The 22,073-nt window shown below is 33.5% G+C and overlaps 3 protein-coding genes across 5 annotated transcripts; all 3 read left to right on the top strand.

Moving 5' to 3' along the window:
* Positions 1–2,872: 2,872 nt before the first annotated feature.
* Positions 2,873–5,805, top strand: LOC109002973 (protein NRT1/ PTR FAMILY 2.7-like). Its single transcript, XM_018980909.2, has 4 exons — positions 2,873–2,990; positions 3,153–3,370; positions 3,523–4,064; positions 4,965–5,805. The coding sequence occupies exons 1-4, from the start codon at positions 2,873–2,875 to the stop codon at positions 5,803–5,805; spliced, it is 1,719 nt and encodes a 572-aa protein (XP_018836454.2).
* Positions 5,806–11,330: 5,525 nt separating this feature from the next.
* LOC109002993 lies at positions 11,331–14,773 on the top strand. Of its 2 annotated transcripts, none has more exons than XM_018980939.2 (8): positions 11,331–11,484; positions 11,553–12,018; positions 12,150–12,267; positions 12,626–12,747; positions 13,315–13,400; positions 13,799–13,908; positions 14,006–14,038; positions 14,429–14,773. In XM_018980939.2, the coding sequence occupies exons 1-8, from the start codon at positions 11,391–11,393 to the stop codon at positions 14,483–14,485; spliced, it is 1,086 nt and encodes a 361-aa protein (XP_018836484.1). In that variant the 5' UTR covers positions 11,331–11,390; the 3' UTR covers positions 14,486–14,773. The 2 variants fall into 2 exon arrangements, with proteins under 2 accessions (XP_018836484.1, XP_018836483.1); XM_018980938.2 differs by having other exon boundaries at positions 14,003–14,038.
* A 1,572-nt stretch (positions 14,774–16,345) lies between these two features.
* LOC109002991 (nuclear transcription factor Y subunit B-10-like) lies at positions 16,346–21,005 on the top strand. Of its 2 annotated transcripts, XM_018980932.2 has the most exons (8): positions 16,346–16,615; positions 16,781–17,026; positions 17,291–17,420; positions 18,301–18,306; positions 18,735–18,818; positions 18,946–18,984; positions 19,578–19,652; positions 20,642–21,005. In XM_018980932.2, the coding sequence occupies exons 2-7, from the start codon at positions 16,806–16,808 to the stop codon at positions 19,596–19,598; spliced, it is 501 nt and encodes a 166-aa protein (XP_018836477.1). In that variant the 5' UTR covers positions 16,346–16,615; positions 16,781–16,805; the 3' UTR covers positions 19,599–19,652; positions 20,642–21,005. The 2 variants fall into 2 exon arrangements, with proteins under 2 accessions (XP_018836477.1, XP_018836478.1); XM_018980933.2 differs by lacking the exon at positions 18,301–18,306 and having other exon boundaries at positions 18,726–18,818.
* The last annotated feature ends 1,068 nt before the right edge of the window (positions 21,006–22,073 follow it).

Genomic DNA, 22,073 nt, shown 5'->3' with positions numbered 1-22,073 from the left:
AAAGGTCATGAGAGACTATAAACAAATAATTTATAGTGGATTTTTCCTATCCAAACACATGTGGACGTAGGCAACATGCTAAACCACGTAAATTTTTGTATCTCTTTTTCTTATTTTCTCTACACTTGTTTTTCATTTATTATACCGCCGTGAACGTACGCATTGATACCGTATAGCCATACCGGAATACTGTCGAGGGCTCAAAATAATACCAATTAAAGTTCAAGTCGACTAGTGAGTTGAGAATGACTATTTCTTTCTTTTTAGCCTGTTGTGCTATTTTTCTCACATCAATAGACGACATCATCAGTATCCTTTCCTTGGAAGAGTGTGCTCTAATTGAAACTAGACGACTCCATGTGATTCGAAGCCATCAACTCGGAGCCAACCTGGCCAGATTGTGCCCACGTCAGCCCTATGGCTTGCTCTGCCACTTGTCACGATAGGCGTTGGTGAGGGAGTCCCGGGTTTAGTTGCATTGTGTTATGAAGAATTTTCAGAATCTTTAAAAAGTACATCAACAACTATGGCATCCTTACTAAATGGAATTGGGTTTTTATCTAAGCACGGCGATTATGGATTTGATAGAAAGAACCACGGGATGGTAACCGGATATTAATATTAATGATGGGAGATTGGATTGTGTTTATTGGATATTGGTAGTGGGGACAGTCGTGAATTTTGGGTACTTTTTACTATGTGCCAAGTTGTTCAAGTACCAACATGACGAGGAACATGATCATGGGCCTTCTGGGCTAGTTCACTGAGGTCAAGGTTTTAATCGCATGCAGGTAATACTTGGATAATATACATGCATTGCAAAACCATGCATGCATGCATGCAAAAATCAAAGGTACGGTTGTTTTTCTCTCGATATTTAATTAAATGAGATATAGAGTATAGAATTAAGATTCAAATTCAGAATATTTACTCTAATATTATATGAAATTACAATTTATCACAAAAATTTATGAGAATAAATAGATTTTAGTATTTATTTTATATTTTAATAAGGCGGTTATACGACCACTTGTACTCACATTAACTCTGCTTCTTGCCCCTTGTTCATCTGAGGAAGGTAGGCATGTTAAATGACTGACCGACTTGATACAAATTCTATCGAATTCGGTTTCACAACATTTATTGCAACCTAGCAATCTTAGCCTTTGCTGGTAACTTGGCCAATGTGGGGGGAATCAATTGGCAGTCTGGGTGCCGCTTGTGGACGACACGATGAACAAAGTGTTGGATTTCGTAAGCCATTGTCAATGGGTGATCTCCTTGGAATTAAACAACACTAGTAATCTCCTTGTTTAATTTTCTACCATTTCATAACCCTTTAGCTAGAAGTTTTTTTATTCCATTCTCTCTCTTTTTACTCTATTGCTTAAAAAACAAAACGAGTACTACTTCGTTCACTTTGATGATCTGATTCTCCCGCAAATTGGGTGGTAGCCAGAGATTTGGAATATTTCTGGTGGGGGCTTCCCTTTCGCTCTGATTGTAGCTATAGGCACTCCTGATCAAAAGTTTGAGCATCATTAGCCGCACTACTCTCTACCTCCCAATTTTCCGTTCTCTGTAATGATAACAGCGCTTGTCACGTACATCTCCAAGATTTTTTATGTAATTGAACAGTTCTAAAGTACGCCCTATCCATTACAAGAAAAATGAATATTTGTGACTTTTTTTTTACAACAAAAATAACTATTCATAACAAAAACAAACTTATTTTAACTAGAAATAGTCATTTTATTAAAAATAATGGTCGCAAATAAACAATTTTCTTGTTATAATCGTGGCAATATATAGTTTATTTCTCGAGTATTTGTGGACATGCTACTTACGTACAAGAATATATATATATATATATATATATAGTATATGATATGCCCCTTTTCGTAGGACTAATTATATTCATTAAAAAAAAATTATATTATCAATACTTTTTGTTAGACAAGACGAAATGTGACAGACTTTCACATCAATAATGTGTATGGTGGATGATTATTTTAACCATGGTGAAGCTGAGGTAGCACTGGATCACATAACTTGGTGGCCATATCTCAAGATCATGAACGGTCTCAGGCATCCAACAACATCCTACTTATTACGGCGACTCCCGGTGACGAATCCGAAAGTCATACTGATACCATCCATCCACCACCATATATTTTCTGAGTCGAACCATTATTAATTCAGCTAGCTAGCCCACTATGTAACTCCACAACTTAATAATTATTTGAGTGGCCGCTCCTCATTGTGGACCTATTTATTATTATATTAGACTCGATACCCTTAGATCATTTGATTCCAAGAACTGTTTTTAATTGAGAATCCTCTTTCTTTAAAATGTATCTATTGCTAATATAATCACTACTCCAATATGGCAAATCATGGGAATTAAGGTGCGTGATTGTGAGAGCGCGCACTTTCTCGAATATTTTAATTTTTTTTATGAGCACCTTAATTTGTCTTGCATGTTTACACTTTCGTACATGTTTTCTTTTCATTTATTTTGATTACTTCAAGAAATGTTTTGATTTAAGTGATAGGGTTAATTGCATAATTTGTCTTTGAGGTTTTTACTTTGAGTTTTGTTATAAATTAATAACTGTTCACATCATACATCTCATACATGATATGAATTTTCTTTTCTTCTTCTTAGAGTGTAGAGTGTTTTTTATAAGATACTGTAGAATGTGGGGTGGGGATGACTGATGAGAAAATATATATATATAAACTTTGAAAACTGAAAACTCATATTGTGTGAGTGATGCATGTCCCTGAATTCCTATATATTTAGTACGAACATCTATGACCTCTACTGTGTGGCAACTTAACTAAAGCCTAGCAAGTTCAAACTGAGAGAATGGAAGCCTTGGAAGGGAAGCTCTCCCCCAGGACGACAATACCCAAAGAAGAAGATCGTCCACAAGCATATGAGGAATCCAAACGAGGAGGCTGGATTACCATCCCCTTCATTACAGGTCTCCGTCTCTCTCTCTCTCTCTGATCTCTCTGTTCCTCGAATCCTCTCTCTCTCTCTCTCTCTCTCTCTCTCGTTGTGCTGTAAGTTCAATTTATCCTGCTCATTCCCTTTTAAGTTGGTGTAAACATGCATGGAAACTTGCACTGTTTTGAACATGCAGGAAGCATGATGGGTCTTTCCATAGCAGCCGCTGGGTGGGCGTCGAATCTGATAGTTTTTTCAATAACAGAATTTAACGTGAAAAGCATAACCGCTACAAAAATATCCAACGTCGCTCTCGGTTGCAGCAATCTCTTTCCCCTCGCCAGTGCCATCATTGCCGACTCTTTCTTCGGCTCTTTCCCTGTTGTTTGCTTCTTCGCCTTCGTTTCCTTACTGGTAATTAATGTTAATTTTATTTTTTAAACTTTCTATATGTTCGGTGTAATGAATTACTGGGAATGGAAGAAAACTTATAATTAAAAGCCTATCTTAGGTGAAATTTAACGCAATTCCTTTTCATCATTTTCTTTCAATTCTTGAGATTACAGGGAATGATCATGTTCACCCTAATGGCAACAATACACACCTTGAGGCCAGCACCATGTGCAATTGGTTCATACACGTGTGAAACCCCATCAAATCTTCAATATGCAGTCCTCTACATGACCTTAACGCTTGCTTCACTGGGACTTGGAGGCACGCGCTTCACAATTTCGACCATGGGAGCCCAGCAATTAGACAAGAACAAAGATCAAGCAACATTCTTTGGCTGGTATTATCTTACTTTGTACGTTGCTAACATAATCAGCTTCACTGCAATTATCTATATCCAAGACAGCGTGAGCTGGGGATTAGGGTTTGCATTATGCGCCCTTGCAAATGCCATTGGCTTGGCCTCACTTGTCCTGGGAAAGAGACTGTATCGCCAAGTTAAGCCAAAAGGAAGCCCTTTCATGAGCATAGCTCGTGTCCTGGTTGCAGCCATTAGGAAAAGGAAAGCATCGGGAACTTTTGGAAGCCAGGATTATTATTATTCGGGAGCCACCCAGATATTAAAAATGGAAGACAGTTCATCAACTAAAAGGTTCAGGTATGATCATTTTTTTAAATGACAACTGTTACAATACAAAGAGATTAATACATAAAATAAGCTCATAAATTGATATTATTTCATAAAATTTATTAGATCTATTTTATAATAAAAATAATTTTATAATTTGACGTATCACATCAAACTACATCAGTTTATAGATTTACTTTTATATAATGACTTTGTGATTAAAAACTTTTCTTTTTAAATATTTCAATGGTTTTTAAAGATTTGTACCCATTCGTTTGTACTAATCGTGAATTGAGTACTGCGTACGTATATATAAAACTAAAACTTATAAGGATGAATGTGATGCATGTGACAATTAATGTAATATTTGTCCACGAGATAACCTTATAATATGTATCTATATATATATATATATATATATATATATTATATAGCAGTAGGTTACAAGTCACTAACCAATATTGCTTCGATAATGCATGTCAAGATCATTTGGATCAATTAGCAATATCTTAATTTCTCACTAAAATAACTAATGATCGAATCCCCCTCTCCAAAAAATATATATTCCTTCGATAATAAGCCACGCAAAAATTAGTATGTACATAAATTAAAAGATAAAATATATTTACAATCGTGAATTGTATTACTTTCGAGTAATCGTTTTGAAAAAAATTAATAAAACATGAGACCCATATGAAAAAAATTAATTTTTTAAGAAAGAACTTCACTCTTATTCAAAGTAATTACGTGACGGTTACGCACTTCACGGTTATATATACAATTATTGAAATTAAAAAATGCGTAAAACAAGGCATATTTTTATATTATTATTAGCATTTAAAATATAATTATATATAGAGTTGGTTAACCCTATCAATTTCTTATGATTTCTCTCTCTTTTACGAGTAGCTGTTTAACTTAAATGCGCAGATTCTTAAATCGTGCAGCATTGAAAACCGAAAGCGACAAACAATCAGACGGCTCGTATGCAAGATCATGGAGTCTATGCACTATGGAAGAAGTGGAAGACCTCAAAAGCGTACTCAAAATTATGCCACTTTGGTCTGCTGGCCTTTCTTCATGTACCGCAATAGGTATCTTTAGTAGCCTCACAATACTCCAAGCCCTGACCATGGATCGACACCTTGGGTCCCATTTCAAAATCCCAGCTGCATCATTCCTCGTCTTCAACCTGTTAGGAACAACCATCTCAATCTTCCTCATTGACCATTTCCTCCTCCCCACGTGGCAAATTCTCACCCGTCGATCTATGACACCCCTCCAACGTATTGGAATTGGCCACGTCATCAGTATCCTTGCCTTTGTAGGGTCTGCCCTGATTGAAACTAGGCGGCTAAATGTGATCCGAGCCCATAAACTCAGAGGCCAACCCGGCATGATTGTGCCCATGTCGGCCCTATGGCTTGCGCTGCCACTCGTCCTCATAGGCGTTGGAGAGGGATTTTATGTCCCAGGATCAGTATTGTATTATCAAGAATTTCCAGAATCTTTGAAAAGTACATCCACGGCTATAGTATCTTTAGTAATTGGAATTGGGCTTTATCTAAGCACGGCGATTATGGATCTGATAGATAGAACCACTGAATGGTTACCGGATAATATTAATGATGGGAGATTGGATTATGTGTATTGGGTATTGGTGGCGATGGCGGTGGTGAATTTTGGCTACTTTTTAATATGTGCCAAGTTGTTCAAGTACCAACGTGAGGAGGACCATGATCATGGGCCTTCTGGGCTGGCCCACTCATGACAGGTTTTTAATTGTACATGGATGCATGCCAAAACAGAAATATTCAAGTCATTATGATTATATAAAAGTAATTTTATAAACTGATATGACTTAATATAATTTATCAGATTATAAAATTATTTTTATTGTAAAGTATATATCTGACGGATCATATAAAACCACGTCAATTTATAGAATTATTTTTATATAATTATTTTGTGACTTAACACTACTCATGCAAAAATCAAAGGGTCTTCTCCTCTCACTATTGTGTGATGCTTTGAAAATGCTTACTTCTTTTTTCTGATTCTATGTACTATGAAGGTTTCATTATTAAGGAGAAGATGAAGGAAAAAAATTTCAGTAATGTATAAAATACTCAATTCTTAGACACCTACGACCCAACATTTCTAGTTTATATAAACAGAATATTATTTGGTTTTCGTCGCTCAATCTCGATAGTAATCAGTTATATGTTGGAAATTTTCAAATAATCAACCAATACGTGTCATTGATTAGCTTGGTAGTGGGTGTGCAAGATCCAACACCTCACGATTCAAGACAAATATTAATTTTATATAAAGAATTAAAAAAAATAAAAAATAAAGACCATAGAGGTGTGGCTCCACTCATTTTTTTTATAATAGGGTAATGTTTCATGTATAGATAGATTATATAAAAATAAACTCATAAATTCACGTAATTTTATGCAATCTGTTAAATTTACTTTATAATAAAAATAAATTTATAAGCTTACATAACACATTAAGTCACCTCACTTTGTAAATTTATTCTTATATAATCTCTTTATGATTTGAGTATTTATTTTTATAATTAAAATGAAATTCTACTCATCAATCATACACCACACACCTATTGAAGGGAAAAAAAGAAAAATATAAAAATAAAGACCCAAGTCAGTTACTGTAAATGTTAAAATTTGAATCTTATAAATTAAACTATATTATGTAAATTGTAGATGGTATAAAGTTATTCAAATAAGGATTATACCCACAGAGAAAAGCCACCGATGGTGGCTACTGATTGTTTTGTTTTGTTTTTTTTACTTCATGATTAAATAAATATTTTTTTAATGATGTTGTGATTTTTATCCCAACTATTATATTTATAATACTGAGGAAAATCCAAATACTCTACAAGATGCTTTAACATCATCTGATTCTGTGTTTTGGAAAGAGGTTATGAATGATGAGATGAATTCACTAATTTCTAATAAAACTTAGAAATTAGTGAAGTTACCAATGAGTTGCAAAACTATAGGGTGTAAATGGGTCTTTAGAAAAAAATTTAGACCAGATGGAACTGTTGAAAAATTCAAGGCTAGGCTTGTTGCAAAAGGTTTTAAACAAAAAACTAACCTTGAATTTTTCAACACATTTTCTCGAATTACAATAATAACATCCATTAGATTATTGATTATCGTTGCAGCAATTTATAATTTAAAAATACATCAAATGAATGTTAAAATACTTTTTTGAATAGAGATCTAGATGAATAAATTTATATGGATCAAGTCGAACGCTTTTTAGAGCCTAGCCAATAAAGTAAAGTGTGTAAGTTATCAAAATCTCTATATAGCTTAAAACAAGCCCCTAAACATTGGCATGAAAAATTTGACTCTTGCATGATCGAGAATGGTTATGAGTCAAACGAGAGTGATAAACGTATTTATTATAAATCTCGGGATAGTTTTCATGTTATTATTAGCATATATGTAGATGATTTATTAATTATTTGTTCTAATTTGTATGTTATAGATGAAACACAAAATATACTTAGTAATCATATTGATATGAAATATCTTGATGAGGCTAATTTTATTTTGAGTATGAAAATCACCAAAATATGTAATGGTATTTTTCTTGATCAATCGTATTACATAGAAAATTAATAAAGAAATAAAATTATTTTGGATGCAAGTATGTTGTTACTCATTTTAATCCTAGTGTTAATTTATTTTCTATTGAAAATGATGATGATGTGATTAATCAAAATGAATATGCTGGTATGATAGGTAGTTTTCGTTATACGACTGATTGTACTAGACCTGACATTACTTATGGAGTATGAGTACTTAGTAGATTTACTATCAAGCCAGAAAGAGATCATTGGTATGCAATAGAATTTAATCGAATAATTAATATTTATCCGGTATAAAATATTATGGCTTGTTTTATAAAAAATATCATGTTGTACTCGAAGGCTTTTGTGATATCGATTGGAATACCTTGTCAGAATCACTACTGGTTATATTTTTACCTTGTGTGGTAGTGTTGTATGTTGAAAGTCTAAAACATAAATTATTATTGTTAACTCAACTATGGAAGCCGAGCTTATGCCTTTGACTTTAACGAGTGAGGAAGTAAACTGGTTGAGAGGTCTACTACATGAGAAAATACAGTACTGTGAGATATTATTTGAATAGTGGTGTCATTAACGTGGATTATGTTAAATCATGTGATAATCTAGCAGATCCACTGACTAAGGCCTTGACAAGAGAAAAAGTCTATAATACATCAAGAAGAATGAGATTAAAGTCCATACAGTCATTAACCACATATGAGGATACCCAACTCAGATATCAGAAATCTTGATAATTGGGTTCAATGGGGAGAACAAATCATTTGGTGGTAGTAAGAAATGCACAAATTACTTTAATTGATAATTTTTCTATTCCTATGGTGTAAGTGCAATCATCATATAATGATTGAGAGGATGAGTTGTTTTAAATACTCTTAATGAAAATCTGTAACTCTTATGAGTAGGGTATTAAAATTACAGGAGCGCATTTGACAAATTTTACCTATGTGAGTGTGGGAGTGGGGCTGCTCTTTATGAGAATTTGACTTGTTATCAAATACACTCACGAAACTAGGAATAACACAAGGCCATAATATGTTAGCTAATAAAGCTCATGTCATCACCTAGATTATATATGTAAGCAGTGATTTTCTATTTTCCTTTAGAAATTATAGTTAAAGTCTGAGACTACTGAATAATTAGAAGTACCGAATAATCTGATAAAAATATTTAAGATTGTTTTCAACGTATAAGTAAAAACTCAGCTAGCCGTTTGTATCTTTTTAGCCTCGTTTGTTTTGGAAAAATATCTCATCTCATTTAATCATTACAACTTTCCTAATTTTCAATACAAAGTAAAATAAACAATTCAATTTTTTCAAATCTAAAAATAACAAAAATATTATAAAATATTTTATAAAAATATTTTATTCAACTTTTTAATTTTAATTTCATCTCATCTTATCTCATCTTTAAAAATAAATGAGGCCTAATTTCTAGAATCTAGGAGCAAGATATGGCATGCATTAACGGCACATGATCTGATGGTAAGATCCGTAAAAACCAACGTATAGTTTTTAAAGAAAAAAAAAAAGGCTTTAAGGCTTCGTTTGGAATTACAATTCCTTTCAACTCATCTCAACTCATTATTACAACTTTTTCAAATTCCAACACAAAATATAATAAATAATTCAATTTTTTCAAATTTCAAAATAATAATAAATAATATTATAATAATATTTTATTATCTCAACTCAACTCACTTCAACATCCAAACGCAACCTAAGAAGTGGTAGTGGGGTGTACGAAAAATAAAACAAAAAAAAAAAGTTGAAGTCATTTTTTCATCATTATATATGTATAGTGAGAAAAAAAAAAAAGATAGTGCTTTGAAATTATTGAGAATTTTCGAGATAAATGAGAGGTGCAATTTTTAGAGGAGCTTTAGGCTCAATAATTTGTGTAGAGTTGATTCGACCTATACGATGGTTTGTTGGGTTGTGTTTTCTGAAGGAGACAAGTCAAAATGAGATCTATTGCACCGGATCAATCGAAACTACATACCGCAAAGGGCTTAAGGCTCAGTTTAGATTGAGAAACACTCTCAACATATCTCATATCATCTTACCATTACAATTTTCACAAATTCTTACATAAAATACAATAAACAATTCAATTTTTTTAAATTTTAAAAATAATAATAATATTGAAAAATAATATTCTAATAATATTTTATTCAACTTTTAACTTTTATCTCAACTCAACTCATTATCCAAACCTAATTTAAATTTTCTTAAAGAGAGTGAGATTTTCTTGCCTCAATCCAAGCTGAATTTGTTTGAAATTTTTATTTCATTGTAATTTTTTATTTTGGTACTGTGTATTTCCTAACACTTTCCTTGCACAAAAACGAGAGGAAAAAAAGGGACTGAGTTTCTTAAATTTCTTCTCTTTCTCCAAGTCTCTTGTGTATATTCCAAGTCTACTATCCTAGAATATTAATATTTTCATGTAATTTTTAATTTAGAAAAAAAAATTAATTGCCAAAATAATTTAGAAAAAAAATTATTAAATTAATAATATTTTATTATTATTTTGACTAATAGATAGATAATCCAATATGAGAATAGATTTTGAACGACATAGCCAAATGTAAAATTATGTGATATTATTCAAATTATGACTTTACATTTGCATAATCCATTCACAATACTCTTAAGGGAGGTTTGGATAGTAAATTAAGATTAGATAAAATGGAAGTTGAATAAAATATTATTTTTTAATATTATTTTTATTTTAAGATTTGAAAAAGTTGAATTATTTATTGTATTTTGTGCGTGAATTTAAAAAATTTATAATAATTAGATGAGATGAGATGAATTGAGAGGCTCTCATAATTCAAACAACCCCTAAATTGTATTTTGTAACTTTATATTTTAAACATCATGATCCAACACTCCTCATTATTCAGAGCACTAGGCAGTGCCTAGTCAAATTTTGACTAATTTTTACTAAAGTGAATTGGAATAGTTAAAACTTTAAGGCTCAACTTTTGAACCACAGTAAAGTCATTCATTTCTTTAAATTTAGTCAGTTATTGTTCATCTCTAAAATAATATTTTATTCTAAATTGATTTTGTTAGCTTCACAAAATTATAAATGTGGATGTTGGATAGAAGAAAAGTTGGCAAAAATTATATATGTGATTTTTGGGTGTGAGAAGAGTTTGTAAAATGTATTTATTAGATAATTAGGTTGAGGAAAAAAATGGTTGAGAAACAATAATTTTAATTAAAAATTTAATTATTAATTAACATATGAAGTATATTTGTAAAATATTAAAAACAAATTTAAAAATTATTATTAAAATACCTAATATGATATTATTATTTTGATTTTATGATGAATAGTCTAATGTGAATTAGTTTTTTCAATAACTTTGATTTTAACTAAAACGTTAACTTTTAGTTAAATTTTAGACTTGAAGATGGCTAGATTATTATCAATGCTCTCATATAACTATATTGTACTCTTTCTATATGACAACTCTCATATCGTTTGTTTTTACAACTATTTTTATCTTATTTTATATCATCTTATCATTTTAATTTTTTTAAATTTAAAAATAAAATCAAAATTTTTAAATAAAAAAATTAATATTAAAAAATATATATCATAATAATATTTTATTTAATAATTTTTAGCTCAAATCATCTATTCTCGTTTTCAAAATACAAACGAGGCCCGAGCAGTTCAGTGCGACTGGGTCCGCACTCCGCAGAGCAATGTCTAGTTCGAGGTTTATCTTCAGAAACGGTACGGTGCTCCACACCTCCGACGCCACCGCTCCAATCACAACCTTCCTCGAGTCTCATCCAGGTACTCCTACCCATTCCCACCGCTCACGCGATTTCGTTTGCTTACGGAAAAGGCACTTTTCTTTTCAGGCGCTTATACGACCACTCGTACTCACAACACTGCTTCGTGCCTCTTGTTCTGGGAAAGGCACGTTAATCGACTTGCCGAATCGATCCGAATTCTATCGAATTCGGCTCCGAAACTTTTATTCCAACCGAACAACCCTCGACTTTCTTTGCCAGTGACTTCGCCGATGTGGGAATCGGCTGTTCGGGCGCTTGTGGACGGCTCGATGAACAAAGCGTTGCCCATTGCAATGAATGAGAGGAGCGGTGGGGAGGAACTGTCCGTTACGGTGCTTGTTTGTGGGAGCTCGGGTAGATTTAATGGATTCGAGTATGTGGATGAAGAATTGATGCACGAAGCTCTTGATGTGTATGTTTCTGTTGGGTGTTATGTGCCTCGTGCCTTCGGTGTTCGAGGAAATGGCGCACGCCTGGCCGTGGTTGGTCAGGGGAGGGATGTCGCGAATGCTAAGTATTCAGATTGGGTGAGGTCGGTATTGTGTTTCCAATCTCTCTCTTTGGCTGCCGAAAAAATTGAGATAAAAGGAAAAAAAGTGAAAGTTATTCTTACTCTGGTGCTTATTTGAGAACAGTCATTTGGAGAATTGGTTTGCTGTACAGACTTAGGAAGCCCCTGGAGAAGTTGAGGCCTCCTTCAGTGACCGAGCTCCTGTTGTCGAATGATGGTGATCAGATACTGGAAGGTTGCGTGACAAACTTTTTTGTTGTCTGTCGCAAGGTGAGCGGCTAAGGAGAAATATTCATCCATTGTTGGATTAGCTCATTTTTGCTCGGGTTAGATTTTATTAGGAAATTATTCACCAAGTAGCATTTTTGTTCTACTTCTCGCCGTCGATGGTCTACATGTGAACATTTTACTGCCATTAAACTTGAATAGACTTAAGTCGAACGTGAATCTTATTATGAGATTGTTGTGTGGTTGGAGAAGTTCGTTTTTTCTTTGGGCTCGCCATTGTTCCATACTGAGACCACATGGGTGTACAGGTCCTAAGGGACCACACGCATGTACATTCCCCCTCTATTTCGTGTTTGTTTAAAAACTGGAATATTCTATTTCTATGTGGAGGTCTTTCCAGGATAACGATGAAGCCAAGGGGACTTGCTTGCATGATCAAAATAATACACGTGCTTTCGAAGTACAGACAGCTCCTATACAGGATGGTGTCCTTCCAGGAATTATTCGCCAAATAGTGATGGAGTAAGTATTTTTTCAATTGCAAACTTTTGAATTTCAATTTTATTTAATTATTTGCATTTTTCTGACTACATGTGGAGATGTTTACACTATCGCCACAAAGTTTGTTCATTTCTCATTCAGAGTTTATATCCACGAAAATTTGCCCACGGTCAATATTTCCATCTCTTTAACAGGAGAAGTTCTTTGAAGCTTTCTTTAATGTCCATAGATCATGTTGAGGGCTGGAAGTTGTCCTTTCAACGGTGAATTTAATAATTAGTTGCTCTAACCTCTGAGGTGTTCTATCACGCTCATTCAGATAGAACTATAACCACGAAGATGCAACTAATTTGCCTAATAATGGAATTATTTATCGTTCAGTGAGCATATTAGCTATTATTTTGCAATAAAAGACAGGGCACTTGGTCCATACTAGCCTAGGCATTATCTCGGTATTCAACTTGTCCATGTTCACTTTCTGTTATGAATCACCTAACATTCACATGTTACTAAATAAAAAAAGAATGAGCGCATATCATGCTTGTAGGATTCAATATGTTTAGATTTGTTATTCTACAATTTTGACAGAGTATGCTTGAGCAAGGGAATCTCATTCCGGGAAGTTACCCCTTCATGGTCAAAACATGAAATTTGGGAGGAGGCGTTCGTCACAAGTAAATCTTTGTTCTTTCTATAACTTTTGGGGGGGGGGGGGGGGGTTATGGCAATCACCTGCTTGAATTAGCACATAGCATAATCTCTTTGTTTCTAGCACCAGTAAATTTCAGGCCTTGGGTACTTATTTTAGCATTAGAACTGGTTCCAATCTCACAGGAAATCCGAATGCTCGACTCTTTTTTTTTTTTTTTTTATAAGTAATCCAAATGCTTGATTCTTTCCAAGAATGAGGATCTTGACAATTTGGTCCATTACAAATTTCAGGATTAACTTTGACCAGAAAACTTATTTTTGTTGAGGGATTTTATGTAGTTGCAGTTATTTTTTCTTATAATTATGTAATTGCAGTTGTTTTACCGTACAGATGTACCATTGATAGACAGTTGTATTGCAGGTAGCTTGAGACTTTTGGAACATGTGGAGACAATTCAAGTTCCAAGTTCATGGAAGTCACTTAATTCAAAAACTTGGGAGGAGATATCGTGGGAACAGAAGCAGTTTGAGGTGCGCGAGGCCTTGAGAGTTTTAAAATAGATTTATGGCTTTGAGCTGCTGTGAGTTAATGACTTTTCACGAGTATGTTATTTTGAATTAAAAGCAGGAGGGTCCTGGGATGATCACAAGAGTAATCCAGGTGAGTGTATACGTTCTTTTATTACTTGCACCATCCATAAAAATATAAAAATCATCGTCATTTTAACATATCATCCTTTGATATGACATTAAATGATTGGTAGGTAAGTAAAACATAAATAGTTTTCCAATCATTTATTGCGGATGATGAATAAAGTGATAATGGGTAACATTACTCAAAAATGTATTCGTGTGCAACAATATATCATATACATCATGTATGATACATGGACACGAGTAGATAGAAAGATCAGAAACCTGTGGGGAGTGAAACTATGCAATGTCATCAAGCCCAATATGCCTGTGTTATCAGCTTCTTAAATTTATGAAACATTGAGAGGCAGGATGAAAATGACAATTATTTCTTCTTCTTCTTCATGTTGAGGAACAGAAAGGGATCATGGAGAAAGCAAATCTGGAAGGGTTCCCAATAGGTGATGCTGTGTGAAATGTGGAGCCATTTTGTTTACAATGTCGTCTTCTCAAGCGCAAACTGTGTCATCTTTCTGAAGGAACCAATGACTTGATTGCCTTTTTAGTATATAAATCTCAAGTCTACCTACCAAAAAAATAAATAAATTTCAGGTCTGTAAAAGGTCTAGAGCTCGTTTCAGCTCCACCAGCCTCCGAACAAAGGTCCCATGCTTTTTTGTCCATGCTGGCCGGAACTAGCTGTGGAGAGATCAGAGATTTTTGAATCTGCCAATTATTTGGTTACGGTTCAGATGGGATGAGACAGATGTTTTATTAAAAATTAAATAAAATATTATTATAAAATAATTTTTTAATATAATTTTTATTTTATAATTTAAAAAAATTGAATTGTTTATTATATTTTTTATAAGAATTTATACTAATTATGTAATTTAGATTAGATGAGATGAGATAGATGTTTTTGTTGAAAATTAAATAAAATATTATTATAATATTATTTTTTAATATTATTTTTATGTTATAATTTAAAAAATTAAATTATTTATTATATTTTATATAAAAATTTTAAAAATTTATAATAATTGTATAAGATGTGATGGATTAATTTGGTAAAGCAGCCAGTTTTCCGTGGTTAACATGGCCCAAATCTAGATGGAGGCAAACTTGAATTTTTTATTTTTATTTTATTATTTTTTAATCTGAGTGATAACATATGGCAAAATCTTTTCTGATTAGAAATGTATCGCACGCGGTGGAGGAAAGAAGAAAAAGAAAAAAAACTGCACGTAGCTCTAGAAAAATGATAGGCTTCTGGATGAAGCTAGCGTAGCCGTAACTGTAAGAGAGGTCTCAATGTACGTAGCATTTACAGTCCTATTAATAATTTTACCGGGGGCGCAGCCAATTCCAGCAAGATGGTCAGAGTACCATTATTTTGCTTCTGTACGAATATACACCACCATGTTTTCTTAGTTGAGATTTAAACAGAATTGAAATTTAAATAAAATATTATTTTTATTTTAAAATATAAAAAATTTTAAGTTATATTTTATTTAAAAATTAAAAAAATTATAATAATTTGAATAAATAATTTGAATTTTTATTTAAAATCCAATAACGTCACAATTGCACGCACAGATGTTAAAGTTTGAACAAATAACTTTTTATATTACTGCAAGAATAATGATAATCTCTTACTATTTTTTTTAATTTTTGATTTTTTTTATTTAATGGTTAAAAAAATGAATATTAGTGAAATTATATATTTTTAAAATTTTTTCTTAATAATTAAAGATATTAAAGAGTTATAAGTCTATTATTACTCGGATTAGAATATTCATTAAAGAATTAAAATCCATAATTTGAAATTATAATTTTTCTTTAAAAAAATAAGAAAGAATTTAAGGGTGATAAAAGCTGATGGTGAAGAATTACATTTACAAAAGAATTTTATAAAAATAAATTTATAAATTAATATAATTTCATTCGACATATTAGATTTATTTTATAATAAAAATATTTTTATAATTTGATGCACGACATCAAAATTATATTAATTTATAAATTTATTTTTATAAAATATTTTTAAGACTAAAATATTTTTTAAAACAACATATTTCTCTTAAATGAAAGTAGGAGATAAATGCTAAATATAATATTAGTGAAATTTCTTAGAATTTCACACACCCTTGGTTCTATTGTCAGTTTTCGAGTCGAGTTTGAAAATTGCATTTAAAATTAAAATTCATTTAAATCTTGGTAAGATCAGAAGAAAGAGTGCAGTGAGAAAATAGAGAAGCACGTGTCTCCCCATTTTTATGCAAAGTAGATAGAAGTAGACTGATCGGGGGGAGAAGTAGACATAGTAGGCCCTATAAATAAGGAAACGAAAATGTAAATGGGAAACTGCAACCAACGGTGGTGATAAGCTCAAGGCCAAAAGGCTCGCGCTCTCTGATCCAACTCTCTTCCTCTCTTTCCTCACTCTCTTTCTCTCTCTCATTCTTCTCCAGCGTCCGATCACTCTCTCCATCAAAAAACAATTCCACCAATCCTCTCTCTCTCTGTCGCTCCCCAACGCGCGCCAAATACAAAACTAACAAAACCGCGACGTCTCTGCCTCCTTCTCTTCATCTCTCCACAGGTAACTCTGCCTCTCGAAATTGTTTTCCATGGCGGACCTAGGGTTCCAATTTCCGCCATTCTTTTTCTCCTTTCTCAGTACACATATAGATTCCATATGTGCGCGTAATACTGTCTTCATTGGATTGGTTGGTAAGTGTATGTGTGTGTGACCGTGTGAATGCAGTGATCTAGGGTTTTTGGGGGCGGATATGGCGGAGGCTCCGGCGAGTCCAGCGGGTGGGAGCCACGAGAGCGGCGGCGATCAGAGCCCGCGCTCGGCGGGGGTGCGCGAGCAGGACCGATATTTGCCGATCGCCAACATCAGCAGGATCATGAAGAAGGCGTTGCCGGCCAACGGCAAGATCGCCAAGGATGCCAAGGACACCATGCAGGAATGCGTCTCCGAATTCATCAGCTTCATCACCAGCGAGTCCGTCCTCTACCAATTTTGCTTATACGGTCTTGTTTTAGTATGAGTTTCTGAAATTGATTGTCATTCGTGTTTGTGTATAGTAAGGGTTTGTTTTATGACTTGTGATTGTTGTTTTTAGAAAGTGAGGTTTTGTTTTATGAAACATGACTGTTGATTTTGGGAGGTTGGATTTTGTTATTGCGGAACACGATACGTATATTGTGGGGAAGTTGGGTTTTAGACTTGCGAAATGGAATTAATGTTTTGTTGTTTGTTGTTTAGGGCGAGCGATAAGTGCCAGAAGGAGAAGAGGAAGACCATTAATGGCGATGATTTGTTGTGGGCAATGGCGACGTTGGGGTTTGAAGACTATATCGAGCCACTTAAGGTGTACCTAGCTAGGTACAGAGAGGTAATTAGCTTTTCACATTTTATTAATTATTTTTTCTTTAGTCTATGTAATGCCCGGAAATTTTCAAGCCATATATGGGTCAATAATCCAAAAAGACTAGTCAATATACAATCAGAGCTCGATTGGAATTATTATAAAGAGCAAGAACTTATCCATTTCTAACAATATGAAATCACACACACCACTTACACTTACACTCAGTATGGGGTATCGCAATCACCCTACCTTATATTCTCAATGTCCTCTCGTTGGATCATTTCATCATATGTGATATGGCTTAAGTTTCACATTTCTGGTTGGGATGGGCTATGATAGCATTTATAATGTTCTAAGAGAAGGCTCAAGTCACATCTGGATCCATACTCCAAAATAACTAGCCAATGATACATTTAAAGCTCCATTGGAATCATTATAAAAAACAACAACTTCTTCCTCCCACGTAATGCGGGGATCTCATTCACCATACTCATTACTCAGTGTCAAGTATCACAGTCTATGCTTTATAAATTTTATTTAAAGTTGATTTGAAAATGTTTACTTGTTTGGTAAGGAAATGCTGGTAGGATAAACTTTTAATGATAGGTTTGACACTCATTTCATTTATAGACAGTCGGGCACACAAATCATTGGAGATGCTTTATTTCCATTGGGCTCATTGGCCTGGGGGCATTATCCGTTTTCCTGCTGATTAAAAATCTAAAGCCTAAAATTTTGTTTTCTGTTGTTTCCATACATTTTTCTATGCATCGACTGGAGAATTAGTATAGTATATATTTTATATTATTTTTTTATGTAGGACGCATTCCCTGTTCATTTTCTCTAACAGTTTGTCTCTCTTTTTTGTCTGATTGATTTCGTTGGGATGATCCTACTGTGACAGTTGGAGGTAAGCAAACCCACTCTCTTCCCCTAATATAAATTCACTTAGTTTAGCTAACTTTGAGTATCTGCTAACTTTGAGTATCTAGAGACTGTTTGGTTCCTGTTATTCTAAGCAGTCTTATGTTTTAAATCCTCAAAAGAAATAAAAAGACAACGGTAAAAAATGGTGGCACCAAAGGGTTTTCAGAGAGTTATATTTGAATAACCTGCTTGTACAGAACATTAGCATGATGTTTTCTTTTTTTATCATTTTTGGAAAAGTAAAACAAGTGAAGACATCATATTTGTAAGTTTTGTTTATCACATGATAAAAAGAGAGTATTTTTTTAATCAATTGTTTTCTCGAACTCACGACCAAACAGGTCTATAGTTTTTTCCTCAGTATCTTTCCAGTAATATTAGGAATTACATTGTTGGTATGAGTTCGATTAGGGTGATTCCAAAGGATCTGCTAGGAGTGGAGATGCATCTGGTAAAAGGGATGCGGTTGGTGCTCTGGCCCCTCAAAACCCACAGGTGCAGACTTGTAGTTAAGGATGAGATTTTGAATAGTTCATTGCCTTATGCGATCTTGTAAATTAAGTTTTTAAATATTATCTTACCTTGTTCTGTTTCTGCATTGTTGGTGATAAAAAAATGTCAGTTTGCTCATCAGGGGTCATTGAACTACATGAACTCCCAAGTAACTCTCTCTCTCTCTCTCTCTCTCTCTCTGTGTGTGTGTGTGTGTAGATATGTGCCCCCTCCCAACTTACATATGTGAGATTTCTTTGGAAAATGGGAGGATAATATTTCTGGATTACGCGTTGGAACTATAGGATTTATTATATGTCCTGGAATGTATGATTGCATATTTTCTGCTCATATTCTGTTTCTTTAAAGACAAATAATCTCAGTTTCATATCAAACTTTCTTTTCTTTTCTTTTCCATATTCATGGTTGTGATTTGTGAATTTGCTAAGCATGATCAGAGAAGATGCAATAGTTTACATTCCAATGTGGTCATTTACATCTAGAAAGAACATGATTTTTTTAGGACTCTGTTTGCCAAAAACTTGAATTTTCATTTTTGTTCGTTTTGATATAATTTATTAATGAATGATGTATATAGAGGGTTCATTTATTTTGTGTTCTTCATTACATCCTGCTGATTGTTTGTGGGCATTTAGTTTATCCATAAATAGATTTCCTAGTCCTTCTCATCTTCTTTATCTGGCAAATTTACTATGATTCACAATTGGTAATTGATAGCTTGCATGTTTGTCTTCTATTCAGTTTGCTGATGCTGAAGGTTAGGACCATATCCAGATCTTCCCTGCCAGACTCCTGCCAAGGCAGGAGTAATATTGGGTAATGGACCCTCCTGTGTACTTTGGGCTAAACCTTTTGCGCTCTCCATTAGAATCTTTATTACTTATCAAAATATTGGGTTATGGACACTTGATTTCGAATTAGGAATTATTAGTTATTTATCTTGGATTCTACCGTTCAAAAACAAAATATCTTGGATTCTTTGTCTTTGAGCATTATCCATTTTTCATTGAATAGTTTAGAAGACCATTGGTGGCTTTATACTTATAAAAAAAAAAAAAAAAAGAACAAGAAAAAAGAAAAAGACCATTGGTGGCTTTAGTTGAATGGCAGATAATGATGTGACTAACAGCCACATTTGTAACTTATTTACTCAGATTACTCATTACATAGTTTTACACACACATGAATATGGCTAAATAAGTTATTTCTAAACTCTTAATGTAATATGTTTTGGATGTGTTTGGATTGCAAAAATCAAGCCTATATGTGATTGTTTGTTAATTGAAATAACAGACTGTTGTGCCATATTTGACTTGTCAACCAAGATTGGTTATTGGATTGAGATTCTTCAACGATTTTTTAGTTGTTTCAAGAAGATAGGAAAATCGGCTGGTAGAGCTTTTTGATGATTGTTGCTGTAAATCTGAAGGCAGCTTGAGAATGCTGTTATGTTTAGAGAACGTGGTTTTTTCGGAGCATAGTCTCGTATTATCCACTTTTATAGACTAGTTTTTATGGTACTTGTGTAATCTGAGCTGATCTGGCAGAGACTTGAACATGTCTTTTTTGTGCGATAATGGTAGATGTAAGCATATAAGCTCGAGTATATCTCAATGGCATCATTTTTATAGACTTCATATCTCAGAGAAATGAAAATTTTCCATTTTTATGTAAGGCTTTGTTTAGAAACAGTGAATTTCTGCAATGACATCATTTCCTCTTTTTTTTTTTTGCTGAGTTTGAGGGGGTATGGGGGTTAGTTTTAAGTTGGATTGCAATAATCCAAGTTTTCTGGGATCTTGCAGGTACATGGACGACATATGGGTGTTCATTCTGTGCAAGGAAACGAGTAGGAAGTTCTAGCTTTATGTTAACTGTCTTTGTGGATTGTACGACGGGTTAAATTATATGGTTTCAGCACCAATAGCTTAATTTATGTGGTTTTTATAAATTTTATTTTTAGCCAAAATACTATATGTGGGGCGTTTGTTTTGGTTATTGTCACGAATCGAGGGGAGACCTTTTTAGGATTGGTCTCGTCACCTGAACAAGATTTTATAGTCTGATGAGCCCTGTAAATTTGCTCTAAGTTATAGTTGCCTGACATTGTTGGCTGCTGGAATATGTGGAGATTTGGTAAGAGGGCCCACACTTATATTTGGTTTTGGATGATTGGTGATTGATGAAGTTTTCTGCATGTCTTGCCTTGACCCCAAAGAAGAATTTGGCATTTGGAGGTTCTCTCTCTCTCAAATTTGATGCGTAGCAAGTAAATTTTGCTGGGAATAGAGGATTGCCTTTCAATGGCCTTTCAAAATTTGTTTGGTTTGATCGATTCCTTCTTGTCTCTATCTTTTGTACCACAAGTCATTAATTTTTATGCTGATATGGAAAGGATCGTATGGGATTCTGGGGAATGGTAAAGACATACTTGCTTACTTAAATTAAAGGCTTTGGGATGGTCGTGAAATATAGAGAGAATTTGGCCATTGGCCTCTCTCATAGTCTGCGCTGCGGTGGTTTCTTTCCCCCATAATCGATGCAAAATAAATCCTCCTTTCATTTTGGGACTCATCAGACTGGCTGAGTTTGAAAATGTGCCCTTGGCGGTCTCTCAAGGAAAACACGATAGCATTGCATCCATTCGAGAAGGAACTCGCAAGGGCAACCCTTCATGTTTCAGGATTATAAATAATTTTGCTATACATCCGTATAAATGCTCTCTCTCTCTCTCTCTCTCTCTAAGAATTCCGAGCTCCCAACACCCGGTACATTTGAATGTAAGATTTTTTTCACAAAAAAAAAAAAAAAATGAGATGAAACTTTTTATAGATTATTTTTTATGAGACATTGTGAAAGTACTATAAGACGCATTAAGAATATATTTTGATTAATTATACCATATATAGGAAAATGTCAAAGTGGTGTGCAGAGTAGCAGCTCCTGAAAACATATATTATATATAAATATATATCTCTTGTTTGGAAAAATAATAGGGTCAATTGAAAATATATTTAACAATAAAACTTTTATAAGAATTTTTTTTTTCAATTTTCCGAAAGGTATTTTGACTTTTATTTATTATAGAAATCGAGATAACATACTTTTTATGAATTATACTTTTTAAATTCTTTTGACATTAAAAAAATGTTTTTGGATTAAAAAAAACAGAGATTATTTTGAGTAGAAGAACTGTGACGTTCTAAAAAAACAGAAGATGTAGATTAGGGCCCTGAA

This window comes from Juglans regia, chromosome 12 (assembly GCF_001411555.2).
Source record: "Juglans regia cultivar Chandler chromosome 12, Walnut 2.0, whole genome shotgun sequence".
In the NCBI taxonomy this organism is placed as follows: domain Eukaryota; kingdom Viridiplantae; phylum Streptophyta; class Magnoliopsida; order Fagales; family Juglandaceae; genus Juglans; species Juglans regia.
Note: the sequence above shows the minus strand (reverse complement) of the source record. Positions and strands in the feature narration are given on the sequence as shown.